This window comes from Gracilinanus agilis, chromosome 1 (genome assembly GCF_016433145.1).
Source record: "Gracilinanus agilis isolate LMUSP501 chromosome 1, AgileGrace, whole genome shotgun sequence".
Taxonomy (NCBI): domain Eukaryota; kingdom Metazoa; phylum Chordata; class Mammalia; order Didelphimorphia; family Didelphidae; genus Gracilinanus; species Gracilinanus agilis.
Genome location: NC_058130.1, coordinates 686,588,515 through 686,608,017, shown reverse-complemented (window position 1 = coordinate 686,608,017; position 19,503 = coordinate 686,588,515). Strand labels below are relative to the sequence as shown.

The following is a 19,503-nucleotide window of genomic DNA, read 5'->3' as shown; positions in this document are numbered from 1 at the left end:
TGTCGAGTGTTAAAGACTTCTTCTTTTTGTTATTATTCTTTCTCTTCTGAACCTCCTGATGCTGATGCTGAGTAGCCATCATTAGCCCAGCAGCTTCTCAGCTTTATCCTCGGGCTCAGTGTCTGTTCCCAATCTATTGGCTCCTGAGGTCTGAATTCTGGTTTTTTCCAAGGTCAAGCCCCCTGGTGGGCCCCCTTGCTTGATCCTCTGCTGGAGGTTTCTTTACAAGTCTCAGGGCGCTGCTTCCACAGTCGTATACCCGTCTGCACTGGTTCCCCACTTAGGCTTAGTTCTGCCTCCACCCACGCCTCAACTCAGCCGGCACTCTGTGCGCCCAGCGTCCTGCTCCGGCGCGCGCGCTCAGATTTCGCGTGCTTTTTTTGACTTAATGGGGTCCTAAGTCTTGCTGCTGTCAGGAACAGGTCCCGGAGCTGCTGATGACTCGATGGGTGCCCCAAACTTGCTCTTTTTCTTTTTAGCTGGGTTCGGAGCTATAGGTGAGTGTGGAGGGGGTGGGGGTGGGGCGGTTGCTCAGCTCGCGATTGAGTGAGTGAGAGCCCTTTTTAGCCTGGAAATGTCTCGATTCCACGTACCTTCCACGCTGTGCCCTGTTGTGGGGTTCCTCCGTTCGTCTGGACTTGTTTTTATGTCCCCTTGAGGAGTTTTGTATGTTTCGGTCAGGAGAGGTTAAGAGCTGCTTCTTACTCTGCCGCCATCTTAACCCGGAAGCGTCATGTATCCTTTTGAAACCAATCTTGTATGGAGTATGAGGTGTTGGTCTAAACCTAATTTTTGTCAGACGACTTTATGATTTTTGTTGGAGTTTTTATAAGATAGTATTTATTCAACCATTTCTCAAATGATGCTCGCCCCCTTATTTTCCAGCTTTTTGCTATTACAAAAAGAACTGCTGTAAACATTTTCCCCCAGTAGGTAAGGCTTATTGAATACTAGGTTATAAGGTTCATTTCTTTCTGTGTAACTTGTAATTAATTTGTTCTACTGATCAAAGCTCTCTTTCTCTCTCACTAGTACCAAATCATTTTTTAAGATTATTGTTTTGTAATATAGTTTGAAATCTGTTATCTTTCTACTACATCTTACTGGAATGGAGTGTTAAATAATGGTATGATAATTTTTAATATCTACATTTTTTGGCTTTTCTTCTTAAAGATTATTGCTCATTTTTCCTAATATTTTCTTTAAAAGATCCAACCACACAATGACACTTTTAGCTTTCCTCCAAGATTGCTAGTGTAAGAGGCTTCAATTTATTGAAATTTTATTAAATTCTTATAGTGTGCAAGGTCTTACACAGATACCAAAGTAAGGAGTAACAGTATTTACCTTTAGGGAGTTTACAACCTATTGGGGATAAGGCAAGAATTAGTTACGGTATCTGTCTAAGCAAGTATTATACAAAGTAAAGTTGTGGTAAGAATTTTGGATAGGAGGATGGCACAGAGGAGAAACTTAGAAAATATGCAATGGGACAGTTTGAGAAAGGAGAGCTTAGTCTGAATGGAGGGAACAGAGGGGAATACAAAGAGGAGGTGACATCAAAGCTAAACCTTGAAGTAAGAGATAGCTATCAAAAAGTAGTGATTAGAAGAGTCAATTCAGTATGGCTTTTATGAATGTAAATTTATAGCAGATAGAAGCTGTAGGATAGGTCAAAGTTGTGGAAGGAGCAGAAGGGCAAAGGTTTAATTTTTCTTTTTCTAGGAAATAATGTTTTAATGGAAAATGCTATTTTAGAGTTCATTGTTTGACAGAAAAAAGTTGAAGTGCCTTTTTGTTCTTTTTGTTTTTTAAAGAGAGCAGTTGGTTCAAGAGTCATTGGTTCTGGTTTTAAAAACAAAAACATTGGAAAACCTTTTCTGAGAAATTAAATACATTGCATACTTTTAAAATAATCATCCTTCAAAAAAGTTGAAAATCTGTTAGTTTTGTAGGCTGAAACTCTAGAGATAATCAAGCCAATAAATTTTATAAATTAGGAAACTTAAGTCCAGAGAAATAATATATTTTGCTGAAGTTTATTTTGTGATCATTAAGCTTAAATAATTTTTTTTAAAAAGGTGTTTTTTGAAATTCAAAGCATATAACAATTGATTTTTGTTTAAAGGACATTACCACTTTGGAGATTTGTTTTTCTCAAATGGAACAACCCTTTTTTGTTTCTACAGCCTTTCCGTTGTGCACATTGTCATTATTCTTGCAATATATCTGGTTCTCTGAAGAGACATTATAATAGGAAGCATCCTAATGAAGATTATGTCAATGTAGGAACTGGAGAACTTGCTGCTGATGCCCTGATCCAGCAAGGTGAGATGACTTTTACTAACAGAGCCCAGGCCTCTTTGGAGGATTTCCGTAATGATCTGTTGAGATTAGGGGATATTCTCTCACAATCAAGAGGAAAAGTGACAAAGACTTGAACTAGGATGGTTGTGGTATGAATAAAGAAAAGGGGATAGCTTTAAAAGATGTTAAAATGGAATCAACAAGACTTTGCAACTGATTAAATATGTGGAGAGAATGAATTTGAAGTCATGGATGAGTCTCCGGTTGCAAACCTGGATCAGTGGAAAGATAATAATGCCCTTAACAGAAAGAGGGAAAAATCAGAAGATCAGACAGTTTGGGGAACAAGATAACAAGTATTGTTTTGAAATGTTTGTTTTGAAGTGTTTGAGATGCTAATAGGACACACAGATAGACATATCTTGAAGGCAGTCGATTGATGCCAAACTAGGATTGGGTAGATAGATCTGGGAGTTATTGGCATGAGGTTAATAATTGAACTCATAGTTACTGAGAGATCACCATCAAAGAGGGCATAATTGGAGAGAAGAGGGCACAGCATAGAACCATGATTACCCCAACAAGATTGTTTTGAAAGAATTGTTTTGTAAAGCGTATTATAAAAATAAGCCTTTCTTAGTATGGGACAAAGAAATACCTCTGTGACCTTGTGCTCTCTTCCTCACAGAGTTATGGAGACAGCATTATATAAACCTAATAGTGCTATAGAAATGTGAGTTACTATAATTGTTTGTAATAGTAGAACTGGAAGAGACCTTAAATGTCATATACAACTGCCTCATGTATTCTTTAGTAAGTGTAATAGGACTATTTAATTTGACACACAAAGTATACTCCTATGGTGATAAAAATATAAGTATCCAAGGTGGTGTCTCTAAGGGAATCTCCCCTACCTTAGGTACTTCTCTTGAGGACCCATATGCCAAATGACTGAGGACCAAGAGCCATGGCAAACCTGGACTTTGCCTTTGAGGCACAGCTTTTAGGTTGTTTAGTGTAGTAACTACCACCTCAGGGCATTCCCAGGGGCATAACTATTGAAGCAGGTCAAGGTTCCAACTTGAGGGCAGGGAGAGAGGAGAGATTTATGCCATCCACTAACTACTTCAGTCATTTGCCTTGCTTAGTGATTAGTTAGTATTGGCAGCATGGAGTAGATAAGAGAATATTGGACACAGAATTAGAAGATACAGAACTTCATCTTGTCCTTGATGATGACATGTCACTTTTTGTCCTAGAATCTGTTTCCTTATATATAATATAGTCACAATGATAATTTGTACTGCCTGTTATTTGGGATGAATATGAGGAAAGCAGTTGGCAAATGATAGAGATCTAAATATATGTGAATTGTTAGCCATTCATCCATCCATTCAAAGACCACTTATAAAGTACCTGTTTTTTGAATCATCCTTTCCTTGGCTTAAGGTACGGCTCTTCTGAGACCTTCTGCTAGATTTCACGGGAAGCTTCTGAGCCACAGAAGGATTTGTTCAGAAGCGTTTAAACTAATCACAGCCGACAAGACCTAGTCTTTACATTGAAAAGCTTAATATTTTCTTCTTTTCTTGGCACATGATTATCTTCTTTTCATGAAAGCGTTGAGCTTATATTGTTGGCATAAATAGAAATGCTGTTTTATATCTGAGTTGTGATCATTCCTCTGGAATAAAGTATTCTTGCAATATGCATTATTTTAATTTTAATTTATACTTCTATTTAAGCCCTGTGACTATTTAAAGCAAAAGGCAATTTTATAAATTCTCTAAACAAATCAGAGAACAGTGATTTATGAGTCTGCTGTTGGAAATGTTGTATACACTGCAAGTTTTCTGATTTTGAGTGATTCTCTGCTTATATTAATGGGCCATGAAATGAATCTGAGTGTGAGAAAAATGAACTGACCAAACCTTTCAGCACTCTTTGTGAGGAGGGTGGTATGGTGGCATGGGAAAATTGTTTGGGAAGTTCAAAATACTTCTGAAGCAATTCATTGGAAGTAAAGGAAAGTGGCACATTGGATTTTCTTTAATAAACAGATTGTGATGGTTACAGTTTCCTTAGAGCCAATTTTTCTTGTTTGGGTTTTGGAGCTAGTTTTCCAAATTGTTTCTGATTGTTGAATTAAAACAGCTGTGTAGTGTGCTAGGCTTTTTCTGCTAGTGTGGCTGGGCCAGTGACATATGGTTGGGCTTGGTACCTATGGAGGCTGCCATGCCAGGAAGACCAGCAAATAGTTTTTCTTAACCCTAACCTCCCCAAAACCCTCCCCTCACCCACTTAGAATCTTTTCTGTGATACTAATTTGAGGAACAATATAGTCATTGGCAGGGCAGAGGGGGGGAAAAAAGCATTATCTGAGGAATCCACTGAGACTGTCTCCCTGGTGATCATATAATTTTTTTTTAAGTTATGAGTCCTCATTTCATAGATCTTTATATAGTTCTTACAACCCCATATTTAAGGCTGAGAAGAATGAGGGAAAAAAGGGAAAAGTATATTACTGCCTATGTAATACTCAATAATTCTTGTCTTGCTAGACCTTAGTTTCCTTATTTTTAAAATGAGAAGGCTGGAATTAAATGGTCTCCAGATGTTCTAGTTTCTTTTCTTCTCTCTCTTTTTTTTTACCCTTACCTTTCGTCTTAAGAGTGGGAAGGGGTAGGCTATTGGGGTAAGGTGACTTGCCCAGGGTCCCACAGCTAGGAAGTATCTGAGGTCATATTTGAATCCAGGAACTCCAATCCCGCTAATCCACTGAACCAACAACTTTCTCCCTTCTCATTCCTTTAAAACATTCCATGATTACAGCTTCATTGGATCCCAAAGCATTCTTCCTTTGTGCTCCACCATTGGCCATTCTCTATCTCCGAAACCAGAATTTGCATGTAGATTCCCCTTCCTCTAGATCCAGCATTTTCCCCATTACACCATGTTCCATACAGAAAGAATTATCAGGGATCATGAGCCAAAATGATCTGGAAGGAAGTAAATTAAGGATTAATCCTAAGAAGCAGAGGTGAAGTAGGAATACATTATAGGCAAGAGATGCAAAGCCACGGGGGAGGAGATTGGATGCTGTGTATGAGAAAAAACAGTAGGCCAGTATGGCTGGAACATACATTGTAAAAGAGCAGTATACACTGGGCCTGGAAAAGCAGTGTAAAGTCACATCATGAAGGGTCTTAAACAGAGAAGTCTGTATTTTGTTCTAGAGACATTTAGGAGCCACTGAAGCAAGAGAATGACATGGCCAGATCTATACTTTAGGAATATTGTTTTGTCAACCATGTGGATAATAGATTTTAGAGAAAAGAGAGTGGGTGCTGGGAGACTAAATAGGAGGCATTTTTCAAAAGTCCATGTGATATGCGAGGAGAGATAAATTAGGATGGCTATGATGAAACTGAAAAAAAGAAGCCAGATGCTTCAGAGTAGATAAAAAGGAAGACTGCTTTGGTATTAATGGCAAAGGAAAAGAGTCAAGGATGACTCTGAGTGGTGAATCAGGATGAATGAGAAAGCATTTTTAAAGTGCTTACTATATGTAAAGCATTGGTGGATACACACTAAAAAACAAGACAGTCTCTGATCTCAGGGAACTGATATTCTAAATGATGAAGATGTACATAATGATGAAGAGGGTTTCAGCTACAAGTAAGATGGAAAGGTCTCATAGTTGTTAGGATGCAGCAGTAAAGCAGATTTTAATGCATCTTCTTTAATATCATTTGTCCTGATAAAAACAATATTTTAAGATGTTGAATTATTTGATGATGCCAAGAATTTGGGGTGGGGGTCAGGGTCAAAACTTTCTTTTCCTAGTCTTCAGCAGCTGGAGGGACAGAAGCTACAACTCCTATAAAAGCAGTTGCCATGTTCTGTCTTCATGAAGTTTGCTTCCTCAGGTTAATGGCCTCATGGGCTGAACTGGAAGCAAGATTAGGCTTCATAAGTTTCTGTGCCTCCAGAGGCTCTTAGGCTGACCTGCTCATCAGTAGCAGTTAGTTATCAGATAGTATTGGTGACTGTATGTTTATATTGTACTTCTTCCCAATCATCACTCCTGTAGGAGTAAAAATGAATGAAATATTCCAGATAATTTTAAACTAAAGGATTTAATAACAAAAATGAGAGGGAAAAGGATTCCTTTAGTCAAGTGAGCAGAACACAGAGCCAGAGATCCATACCTGCCACACTTTAACCAAAACAAAGCCCAAAAAGAGCCCGCAGCATGGGTCTCAGCCAAATTTATCTCCCGACCCCTGGATGTCAAATGAGAATGTACTTAAAAGGATGCTGGGAATGTAGCTCAGGTGTGGCAGATTTTTCACCTGCATATCCCCCTCTGTGATCCTTTGGGAGACCAGTCTCCCCAATGAATCATTTTAAACATAATTAACTAAAGTATATACAATATTTGCAGAAGGAAAATACAATAACTTGGGGACAAGAAAACAAAAGGGAATCAAGAATAAAACCAATTAGAGGCAGTCCCCTTTTGTACAATAAAGTACATATAAGCAAATGTAATCAAACCCCCAAAGCACAATTCTACTCATTCAGTCTGCTCAGGAACTCCTGGAGCAGTGCACGGTCTCTTCAGGCATCTTCATTGTGCCTTCTCCAAAAAGTTCATCTTCTGGATTCTGGGAGGTAGTTTCTTGTTCTAAATTAAACTCAAATTCAAAATAAAAGATTCACAATAATAACATAGTGCCCCCTGAGGAGAATAATAACACATTCTCCCCTGAGACAGATACAAGGGATGCATATAAAATTCACACAGGGATACATGGTGGATTAATAAGGCATATGAATCATTTATCAAGAACATCAAAGAATTCAATGAAATAAAAAAATAAAAATAAAACTATGAAAAAATTCTAGAAAAAAAAAGAAAAAATTCACAAATCACAACAGGTTCTTGTAGCGATCCATGTCCCATAAAACTGCAACAACAATTACTCACTTACCAAATTTAGAAGTCTGGACCAAAGTAAGTTGTCACATTATGAAAGAGAACAGAAAGAGACTAGATTTTGAAACAAATGGGCAATAGTATTCACTGATTTGACCCTTTTCCTCGCTTTTCAGGATAATGGATAACAATTGATGTTATATACTTGATAAAGAGTGTGGTACAAGGAAGTCCTGCATTTAACACATGTTAAACAGCCACAACCTTGAGTCTCACATATGATCAAGTTCTCGCAGTCTGTGCAGAGTATCATCAGTTCCCCAATGGTCTCTTTTACCTTTGTGCTGCTTTCGCACTTTGCAGGTTAATTTCTGTGCTCCTTCATGGTCAGTTTTTTCCCTTGATTTAGATATATTCATTGAGCAAAAATCTCATAATATTTAAGTAACTAGTTTCCATAGTCCAAAGCTTTTTGGGTACACCTTTATATGCTAGGCAAATGGACATCTTAGCTCATTCTATTGCTAAAATAAAAACAGTTAAAAAAATCATTTCAGGGGGCAGCTGAGTAGCTCAGTGGTTTGAGAGCCAGGCTTAGAGATGGGAGGTCCTAGGTTCAAATCTGGCCTCAGACACTTCTCAGCTATGTGACCCTGGGCAAGTCACTTGACCTCCATTGCCTACCCGTACCACTGTTCTGCCTTGGAGCCAATACATAGTATTTACTCCAAGATGGAAGGTAAGGGTTAAAAAAAAAATCATTTCAATTCTGGTGACATGCGCTTCAAATACAAAAAATGAGAGAGAAAAAAATCAAATACTGTATCATACATGTAAGAAGAAAAACAAAAAATTAAAAAAAGTATATATTTCACAACCACAGAGGTAAAATATAGAGGCTACTTGCCAAAAAGTAAGATTCTTTAACTTGCCATGATCAGCAGCGTGAGTGCAAATTAGGTAGATAAAACAATGGAGGTATAAAAGCAATAATATATTCTAGGAAATAAAAAAAATTCATAAAAGGTACAAAATGTTATAAAAGGCACATCAGGTCACTAATACAGATCTTTTTTTGAGGTAGTTTATGTATTGTCCTACAAGGGCAATTTGTTCATGTAGAAGGATTAATCAAATATAATGGAACTAAATAGTACATATCTAGCAATAGGGAAGTCTTAGTTAAATACAAACAATAGTCAAATACAATCAGTATAGGCAGTTATTATCAACAGAAGTTACAATCAGTCACAAGAGTTTCTGTGTGACAAATACAAGCTACAAGTTCTTTTACATCTTGTAAATCTTGCAACCTTGGAGGAGATAAGTTTCAACAAATTCCAAAACACAAATGCCTGTACTGCAAATACTCTTTGGGTCCAAAATATCATCCAGAAGCCAGTAGACTTCAGGAGAAATACTCCCTCTTGGGAGTCATCCAGGGGTATCATGCCCCCTAGGAATACTTTCGAACCTTCGCTGGTACGAGACTGACACTCTATATGTCTCATCCATTACATTTCTAATATTGCTGTAGCACTTTCCTTCAGGTACCAAATGGACCCTTGTATCTTATTATACACAAATCAAAAACAAGCAGTCAGAGGAAGTGTGGCTATGAAAACCCCTTAAAATCAATTAGTATTTAGCTTATTAGAGTATCCAAAGGTTTTGTATAGGTTGATTGACCACTTTGCAATGTGACTAGTAGGATGGTACAGATAAAGATAGTAGGAGGGTAGACAAACACTGTATTCAAAACCCATTTCTTCTTCTTTGCTATCTTCTTCTTTTGTAGGAGGGGAGACAAAACTGAAAAGGGTTAACATCAACAAAAATATTAGAGTCTAAGGGGCACCACCTTCTGCTCCATGTGGAGGTGCATTAGCACCCTGAGTGTTTCATGGACCAGCTCCACTTAAGATATACTGTTGAGGGGGTTATTAGGAGCAAAAATGGATGGAATGCTCCAGATAATTTTAAATTAAAGGATTTAATAACAAAAATGAGAGGGAAAGGGATTCCTTTAGTCAAATGAGCAGAGCACAGAGCCAGAGACCCACACCTGCCACACTTTAACCAAAGCAAAGCACAAAAAGAGCTCTGCTGCATGAGTCTCAGCCAAATTTATCTCACAAGTCCCTGTACTTCAAATGAGGATATACTTAAAAGGATGCTGGGAATGTAGCTCAGGTGTGGCAAATTTTCCACCTGCACAGTCCTCTTTATAATATATATGGGGCCTGGGATAGAAGAAGGTCTAATAGTCTATGGGGATGGGGCAGGTAGGTAGCACAGTGAATAGAGTGTCAGTCCTGGAGTGGGGGGAATATAGGTTCAATTCTGGTCTCAGACACTTCCTAGCTGTTTGACCCTAGACGAGTCACTTAACCTCTGTTATCTAGCCCTTTGTGCTCTTCTCTCTTAGTACTGATACTAGGACATAAGGTAATGTTTTAAAAAAATAATGTATGAGGACTCTATAGTTGACAGGGCTCTTTGGCTCAAGGTCCTGAACAATAATAGGGTTTGAGAGGAAGTGGTAGACTGGGAAGTATGATGAGTTGACTTGCCTGACACATTCTGCCTTTTGTTTCTCCTTCAGGGTTTCTGGCTGCTTTTAGCTACACTGGTTTGCCTGCCCTTTATGTGCTAGTTAGGATGAAAGGATGGCTGGGAAGAGGAGGTTTTGGAGGAAGAGACAATCTTCTATATCCTCACCACGCAGTTATATCCTACCTCTTTTTGAAGCCCAGTCCATTTCACTTTTGGTATTGTTTAGGAAATGTTTTCATTTGATCAAGTCCATTGTATCAAGTCTACCATTTGGTTCAAATAAATCAAGTTGTATTCTTTTGTCATGTGAAAGTCCTTGAGATGCTTGAAATGTTCTCACACTCTGGCTTCTGTTGTTTAGACTAAGCATTCCCAGTTTTTTCACTCTGTTCTCATGTGATGAGTTTTTTAGGCCCTTTTTTCACCATCCTAATCACGTTCCTTTAATTAACAAGTACAGAATGTCAGTATGCTTCATAAAATGTGGGACCGAGAACTGAACACATTATTCTCAATGTGGACATTTTGATGTGGGTGAAAGGAGGATGAGGATGGATGGGAGGAAAGGAAAAGGAAGGTAGGGAAGCTGGAGGAAGAGAATGAAGATAGCTGGGGTAGCCGGTCCTCAGCCCTGGTGGGGAAATTGACCCGAGGCCTTCAGAGCTCAACAAAAAACCAAGCTAGATGACAGAGATATTAATAAACTGTGTTTATATAGGTTAGGAAAGGGAAAAGATCTAGGGAAGCTAGGAGGTATATCACCAAGGCTTTCAGGAGAAAAGGGCTTTCTTCTGGTAGGGGGAAAAGGCGCTTCTCTGAAAAAGGCACCAAAATACACAATCCCCTCCCCTCCCCTCCTTTCCCCTTTCTTCCCTTCCTCTCCTATTCCCTCTCCTCTCCTCCCATCTCCCACATACTTTCTGAGACACCTCCCACAAAGAAAGTGGGATGTGTCTGAGGAAGTTGTGGTAGGGAGCCCTGGGAGATATAGTCTCCCAGGGTCCTCAGAGGAGCCATTTTCAGACTGCACAACATCTGGATCATGACCCCCCTCTCCCTGGACCCCCTGCCTCTCTTAGTACATTCAAAGATCCCAGTCTCCATTTTGTCATCTTTCAAAAGTGGCAGAGTATAATAATTAACAGAGCCAGTAATTAATGTTAGGGATGGAGGGGAGATAGAGTCTATGAGGTGAGACTCTCTTCTAGCTCACCCCTCCTGCCGAATATACGCTGATGAGACTTCGAGGGGGTATCACCCCGAAACTGGGTCGTGCCACCCCACAGGAGTTAGGAACAAGGCTTCCTTTTAAGATGAGGTATGGGGGACCCCAAACTGATTCTGAATAAGGGCAGAGTTCATGCAAGCCTCCCCCAAGGTCAGCCAACTTCACAGTGGGTGGTCTGGCTTCAAGATGGAGGCAACCAGACCAGGCTGTGATTCCCCTCCCCTTTGTCTCTCAGGCACTAAGGAACACTATCTGACTAATGAATGTCTTTTATTAATATCAATGTAGGGATTGGGGAAAGGGGTGAAGGGCAGGGGGATTTTGGGGCGTCCTCTTCTCTATTTCTGTGGGGTCCATCACTTGGGTGGGAACCTTTGGGGTTCCCACTCCTAAGTGTCTCCCCTTGCCTCTTCTCCTTCAGTTTCCATTTCTATTTCCTATTTCTATCCTTTTCTATAATTGCAAGTCAAACCGGAAAGGGTTTCTCAGCAAGGTTGTGTAAATGGAGAAGGAGCCAAGAGATCGCTCCCAAAATGGAGTCCCAAAACTTAGCTGACTCATTTGTTGAAGTCTTGCTGGGTGAGAAGCGATGGGATGCCTTTGACCAGGGAATCAGGGTTTCAGTGTCCAAAGAGAGATCCTCAGGAAGCCTTCAGGACTGGATCCAAGCTGAGATGTTCTCCTCCTCCCTCTCACAGTCCTCAGCCAGAAGCCCTCTTTCTCCTTCCTTCTCTGGACAATTTCCCAGAATTCCCTCTGGTCTTAACTGTCACCAACTGTCACCAACTGTCAGCCACTCCTTCTCTGGCTCCTCCTGTCCCATCCACCTTGCACAAATTCGATTCTTACAAGACCCAAAGCTCAAACCCAGGTCACAGGGTTGCCTCATGTTGTGTTCTTTTAGTCATATAACAAATACAAGTTACCATGTTATTATTCTCATATTCCTATTTCCACCCTTGGTTATGGGGGAATTCTAAAGGTCTGTATTAGTCCCATTTCTTTTCACTCTTGTAAGTCAGTCCACTAGCATTATTATTTTGTCCAGCTCTTGTAGGGAAAATGCAATCTCTTGCAGGTAGCTTCTAGATTTATTTTTCCAACTCTAGGTCTCTCTTCAGTGTCACCAAATGCCTCTTAAACACTGATAACTGGTTGCCAACCATTCCCCTTCCTACGCACCAATTTGTATTTTCCTTGGTATATATTTTGCATTTCCTTATGTGTGTACTTGGTTTCCCCAATAGAATGGGAGCTTCTTGAAGGCAGGGATTATTTTTTTTTCTTTGTATCTTCAGCTTCTAACAGTGCCAAACACATCACCATTAAAAAAGCACTTCATAAATGCTTGTACAATTATTGTTTCTTGTATCAAACTTTCTTAAAACAAGGTATAGCTGTTACTGAAACACTGTAGTCACATTATTAAAAATAATGCTTTGCATTTCTAATTTTTCTCTAAATATGAATAAAATAGCTCATTTCACTAGGGCATTTAGGTTTATGAAACACTTTTGTCACACTAGCCCTGTAAGGTAGACTATATATGTATTATTCTTATTTTACAGATAAAGAAATTGAGGTTCAGATTGCTGAAGTAACTTGCCCATGACCTCCAAGCTAACAAATTTCAAATCTAGAATTTTAATGTAGGTCTTTTGATTCCCAGTTTTTAATCTTTCTGCTGTAATATTGATTCCTTTGCACCAAGCTGAGGGGGTCCAGTGTACTTTGTAAATGTCTCAGACCTAAAATCACCCCTTTAACCAGAAGTACAGAGAGTGAATGGATGACTATAATACCAGGGTTAGTGGAGTAGTGGCCACCAAAGTATCCTCCATATACCTGGAAGAGTTGGCAAAAAAATTAAGGGGCTTTTTCATTTCTGTTAAGACTTCTGGTGATTTGATTTATGAATATGTTGTTATCTTGCTTCCAAACTTTTGTCATTGGTTTGCAAAAAAGAAAAACATCTTCTGAGATTAAAATGTTCATTGAAGATGTCCATCTAACTTTCTAATACTGGTTTCAACCAGTAATCATTCCTGTCAGGATCTTGCTTTTCCCTCTTGACTTTCAGAGGGGAGGTATTTTTGGCCTCCTCCCGAAGATGTATGCTTTCTTTCCTGTCAAAGAAACATGGTTAGGGAGGAGACGAGTACAAGCTTCTTGCTTCCCCAGGGAGGTTGTACTATTGTGCCTTTGGCAGGCAGACCAAGGGGAGCAATCTCTGTGATCAGATAGCTTATTTAGTTTGAAATACATTTAGAAAATCAGAGAACACAAAGCTGTTATAGTCCTGGGGGGAAGGACTAGGAAGGCAGTGGACTGGGGAGAAGGCTGGGAGAATGAAATGAGAGTGAAGATTAAATTACTCCCTTCTTAAGTGATGAACTATTGGGCAGAGTTTCATTTTTAAAATTTACTTTGGATAATTTCCATGAGTTGTTTCTTTGTTTTGAATAGTCTGTTATCCCTCCTCCCTCCAACAATGTCTGTAGGAAACTTTATAATATCTTGTTTTCATACAGAAGAATAGAACTCTGAATAATGCCAGAGAGTAAAATAATTAATTAAGTGTTCCTTCCAAGTTTAGCATTAAGGATATCTCTTACTGTGCAAAGGATCAGTCTATTAACCATTTGTCAGTGAGGGGTATTAGATGATTAAGATGGGATTCAAACCCCACTCTTATGAATAAAAATTCATTGCTTTTTATTATACTAGCCCCCCACTACCTCTTCCTTGGCCTTGTTTATAATGGCAGATAATGGCAGCCTTGAGTTACAGGGCATCAACAGTTACCATTTTAGAATTAGAAAGTATGTCTACATGTAACTCAGCTCTACTGTAGGTTTAAGCCATGGTTAGGCAACTACTTACATTTGCTTAGGATTTTCCAAACATAACACTCATATTACTCTGAAGGATTCAAGTTCACTGTGCCTCTGCTCTCGAATAAGTCACTGGAAGAAGGCTGCATCCTCTTCCTATCCCCTACTTGTTTAAAGGAGCAGGTTTGCGAATATATTAAAAGTATCCACCCTACTCAAAGTCCCCCAGAAACTTTAGAATGCCCTGGGGGTACAGATACAGAATAAGAGTGGTTATTAGAGCATAAGGGTTATGCAAAGTATTGGTGTGATCCTTGACTCAATATTTTTCATTCAAAAGACAGTCTGTTTAGTGTACCATAAAGAAAAATCCAGAGGACTTGGTGTGAAAAGACCTATACTAAAATCCTGACCCCAACACTTAGCCATTTGATGTCAGCAAGTTACAATCTCAACAAAGCCTTGTTACTTCATTTAGAAAATGGGATTAATACCAATTGCATTGTTTACCACATAGTGACAAAAGTGTTTTGCAAATTAAAATGTAGCTTACATGTAAAACTGACTGCTTCTCTTTTATTTTAATAATGTAAACATATGTACTTTAAATTCTTCCCTTCAATAGTTTCATATCTTGTAGTGTAGCTCATATCTCACTATATCTCATAGTGTCATGTAGGTGATACTTAGCTCTTGGGGGATTTGTGAGAAGAGCATAAGCTCTGCCAGGTCTTCTTAAGCTAAGAATAAAGCTTTGAGTGTGGACCAAGTGATGGGTTGCATGTCTATGGTCCAGTGTACATCCTGGCTCAGTTCAGAGAGGTCGTCACTAGGTTGGCTATAGAAAGATGTATTTTTTTTTTCTACACAGAACTTATACATTGTCAAATCATAGAGGGATGGGATGTGCCCTCAATAGAGAGAATGCTCAAACATTAACATATTACTAGAACTTGTATTGAAATATTGAAGTATTGAAATAGATGTTGTCACTTTCTTGGTCATCTTCCTGTGTGTGGGCAATTTTGTCTGATATTCTTGCAAACATTCTTTTTTTTAATTAATTTTTAAATTTTTTTAGAAAAATTTTCCATGGTTACATGATTCATGTTCTTACTTTCCCCTTCACCTCCCCATACACCTTCCCCCATAGCCGACGTGCATTTCCATTTTAACATGTGTCATCAATCAAGACTTATTTACATATTATTCTTTTCTTTTTTTTTTTTAATTTTAAACCCTTAACTTCTGTGTATTGACTTTATAGGTGGAAGATTGGTAAGGGTAGGCAATGGGGGGCAAGTGACTTGCCCAGGGTCACACAGCTGGGAAGTGTCTGAGGCCAGACTCGAACCCAGGACCTCCCGTCTCCAGGCCTGGCTCTCAATCCACTGAGCTACCCAGCTGCCCCCTTATTTACATATTATTGATAGTTACATTGGTGTAGTCATTTCTATCTACATCCCCAATCATGTCCACCTCAACCCATGTGTTTAAGCAGTTGTTTTTCTTCTGTGTTTCTACTTCTGTAGTTCTTTCTCTGAATGTGGATAGTGTTCTTTTCCATAAATCCCTCAGAATTGTCCTGGGTCATTGCATTGCTGTTAGTACAGAAGTCCATTACGTTCGATTTTACCATAGTATATCAGTCTCTGTGTACAATGTTCTTCTGGCTCTGCTCCTTTCATTCTGCATCAATTCCTGGAGGTCATTCCAGTCCACATGGAATTCCTCCAGTTTATTATTCCTTTGAGTACAATAGTATTCCATCACCAGCATATAACACAATTTGTTCAGCCATTTGCCAATTGAAGGGCATATTCTCATTTTCCAGTTTTTTGCTACCACAAGGAGCACAGCTATAAATATTTGTGTACAAGTCTTTTTATCTATGATCTCTTCGGGGTACAAACCCAGCAATGGTATGGCTGGATCAAAGGGCAGGCATTCTTTTAGCGCTCTTTGGTCATAATTCCAAATTGCCATCCAGAATGGTTGGATCAGTTCACAACTCCACCAGCAATGCATTAATGTCCCAATTTTGCCACATCCCCTCCAACATTCATTACTCTCCCCTGCTATCATTTTAGTCAATCTCCTGGATGTGCAAACATTCTTAGGTCACTTATCCCCAAATAACCTCCACTCAATCCCGCCATTCTCTCAAGCTATCTTCCTTTAACTTTCTTCACTTTCTGTCAGATGCCTAGAAAAAATTGCCTAGAAAAAAGGTATTGCTTTCATTTTCTCAACTCCTGCTTGCTTCTAAGCACCTTGTAGTCTTACTTCTAATGCTATTACTATATACTGAAACTGTCAAAAGGAACTAAACTTAGCAATGAAGCTAAACTTACCAGTGATTTTTAACAGTTGAGCAAAATGAAGGCATCAAAAAATCTGCTATTATATGCAATATTCCACACTTGTATTCCCCTCCTCTGCAAAGAATGGTGGAGCAGGTGGGGAGATGGAGGACAGTTACTCTTCCTACCTCTTCTTTGGGACCAAGTTTGGCTGTTATAATTTTACAGCAGCTTTGATTTTGTTATATGTTTGTCTTTCCATTAGAATTGTGGTTATTGTGCATATATTGTTCTTCTGTCTCCTTTAACTTTCCTTTGTATCATTTCATAACCAAATATACTTTCTTTTCTAAATCCTTTTCTTTGCTAAACCTTTTCTCAGCCCTCATTCTCCTCAAATACTCTGCAGTTTTTCCTAATGTTTACAGCCCCCTCCTACTAGATATTCTCCTTTCCCTAAGCTTTAGTGAGATTGTTCTGCCTTGGTTCCTCTCTACATATATATTTTTTTCTGTATTGTGTTCTGTTTCCAGCTCTCTAACCATAGATGTCTCATGAGGCTCCTGTCTGGGTACTCTTCTCTTTAGATATATGCCATTTTTTTGGTGATATCAGTTCTCATGAGTCCAACTATCTTTTCTATGTCAACAAATATTAAATCTAGCCTTATGCTGGAGATCTAATCCTAATTCACCAATCCCTGGTTATTCATCTCTATCAGCCTGATTATGCTTCATCTCTGTCTATTGAGATATGCTTCATCAGTATCTTCAGCCCAACCTAAAATAGGAATCATTATATTTTCACCTAAATCTCTCCCCTGTTTCTTTGAAGGCATTTTTATTCTTCCTGTTTACTAGTTAGACTCTTACCCTCTATTATCCAATCAGTTTCCAGGTATTATAGATTCTACTACCATAATCTCTCTCCCTTTCTCTACACCTCTACACTTTGAAATAATAATTGGGTTTTGGGGATGGGATAGATGTTATTTAGACCAGTATCAGAAGAGTAACCTGGGTTCTGGGAAGGCCACCCAAGCACAGGGCTGGCAAAGCCAGACACTGAGATGAAACTCAATCCCACTGAGATGATATATAAAAGTTGTTTAATTGTAACAAGGGAAAGGTAAGAAGATTATTGGACAATTTAAACTAAAGGTTTCTATTTAAACCCACAAGATCTAAAGGTTCTGTCACCAGGAATCTTCGTGGATTTCTCCCTACACTGAGATACTATCTCTCTAGGGATCCAGACTCTAATATATAAATATGCTACATTAACCCAAAACAACCCCCCTTTTGGTGGTAATGGAGGTAATTAACCAGCTAGGTAGGGCAGGTTCCAAGAAGTGGTTTTAGATCCAAAAGGATCCCAGCCAGATTCTCACAGACAGATGTCTCAGCTGTATAGGATCACTCAGGAAGCTCAACAGATGTTTTAATCAGGTAACAGGGAAGCAGGTAGGATGGAGAAGTCCAGATATACCACAGCCAGCAAAGGAAGGTATCCAGTCCTCTCCAGGTAAAGAGAAAATGAATTCCCACAATCTATATGACTCTTCCCAGTAGAATTCTAGAATGCCTTACTCTGCTGTCCCATGCCTTTGCACTCTGCACACACACATAACTTTACTTATAACAACTCGTATGTTCATCAATACTCCCTTGGATTCTTCTAATAACTTCTTAATTGATCTTATTTCTAATTTATCCTTCCTAAAATCCATCCTTCAAATAGACTACCAAGTACTTTTCCTAAAATGCAGATGAGATCATGTTACTTCTTTCTTGAAAAATGTTCAGTGGTTCCCCAGGCCTGTAGGGTTTCCACAGCTTACTCAGCTTGATATTTAAAACTCCTCATAGATGGGTTCAAGTCTATATTTACAGAATTATTTCACATTCCTCCCTTTTTGACTATTTTGACTGGAAGAGAGTGTATTCTGACTCTTCTGCCAACTTGGTATTTTATCTCCTGTCTTTCTCTGATCCTGTCTTTCCAAGCCTGGAATGTAGTTCCTCATCACCTCGATGTCTTAGACTCATTAACCATCTTCAAGGCTTTCCATCTTGAGGAAGCCTTGCTTCATCCCCACCTGTTGGGAGTACTTGTTTTCTACCATTTCATATTATCTTGTATTTACTTATCTTTATTATCCTACCTAATATAAGCTCTTTGAGAGCAGAGGCTGAATTTATTTTATTTGTCTTTGAATCTTAAGTGTCTAACATAGTGACTTGTAGATAGTAGATGCTTAACAGTTTCTTATTGAATAAAATTTGAAATGTCAGAGCCAGAAATAGATACCAAGTATCTGGGTTTAATATGTCCAATTTAATAAAACCCATTTATAGAGTTATGTTACTGAAAATAAAATTAAATTTTAATAATGTCAGATTAAATAAAAGACCTAATATTTTAATGCTATATTATGATTAAACTAATACCTGTAGCTCTCTCGTAAGGATACATCAGATTTCAAAAAGGGGGCAACTACAGTGGGCTTTGCTTAATTGCTTTCAAAGAACTTGTATCTGCCTAGTTAGGCAATTTATCAGAAAATCCTGATTTGGAGCTCCAGTTTCATTAGCTGTTGATTGCAAGCTCTAGAATCAGTGCACAAATAAACTCACCAAGTCTTTCATTGACCTTCCCAGTGTGTTGCCTTAGTCTTTAATGAATTGGAGTAGAAATTAATTTTTCTTAGCTTTGATGTCAGTTAACTGACACAGTTATCCATTCAATGTAGATAGCCCATTGTCATTTGTTGTCCCTTAATTAAAACTTACAATGACAAAGGTTATTTAAGCTTTAATTAATGTGGAGCATTGTTATATTAATTTTAATTTAAATATAATTTGGGCCAGTCTTTCCTCCTAAATTAGTTTCTCCTAAAAAACATTGACAGAGGAACCTTTAATTTCGTTTTAAGACTGATGGTGTCTGAGCCATGCCCTAACTTTAACCACAGGTAGTTTGCTTTTTGTGAATGATTTAATATTAAAGCTGTGAAGTGAGAAGAAATTCAAGGTTAAGAGAAGGAGTGGCTGTGTTTCATCTACCTTGTAAAGGTTTGCTAATGATTTAAATTGAAATTGTCTTTGAGAAGTACTAAACTGCAATAAAGAGCCTAAAAGTTAAGTTGACTTTTATTCTCTTTGATTGAGATAGAAAAAATAGATGCAGTTGTATTTCACACTCAGAATGACATTTTTGGATTTCAGGAGAATGTCTATTCATTTAGTTCATCTTTCCCATAAGTATTCTGAATTGTTTGGAATTTGGCTTTGATAACCAGTCCTTCAGGGAAAATAGATAATAGGAATTGCC

The 19,503-nt window shown here is 38.5% G+C and overlaps 1 protein-coding gene across 1 annotated transcript in view; it reads left to right on the top strand.

Annotated features, from left to right (window-relative positions):
• ZFAT (zinc finger and AT-hook domain containing) overlaps nt 1-19,503 on the top strand; it is a 315,315-nt gene that overhangs the window by 242,080 nt on the left and 53,732 nt on the right. The window contains exon 12 of the mRNA XM_044669247.1: nt 2,190-2,328. Coding sequence (XP_044525182.1) covers nt 2,190-2,328 — 139 coding nt within the window. The remainder of the gene's footprint in view (nt 1-2,189; nt 2,329-19,503) is intronic.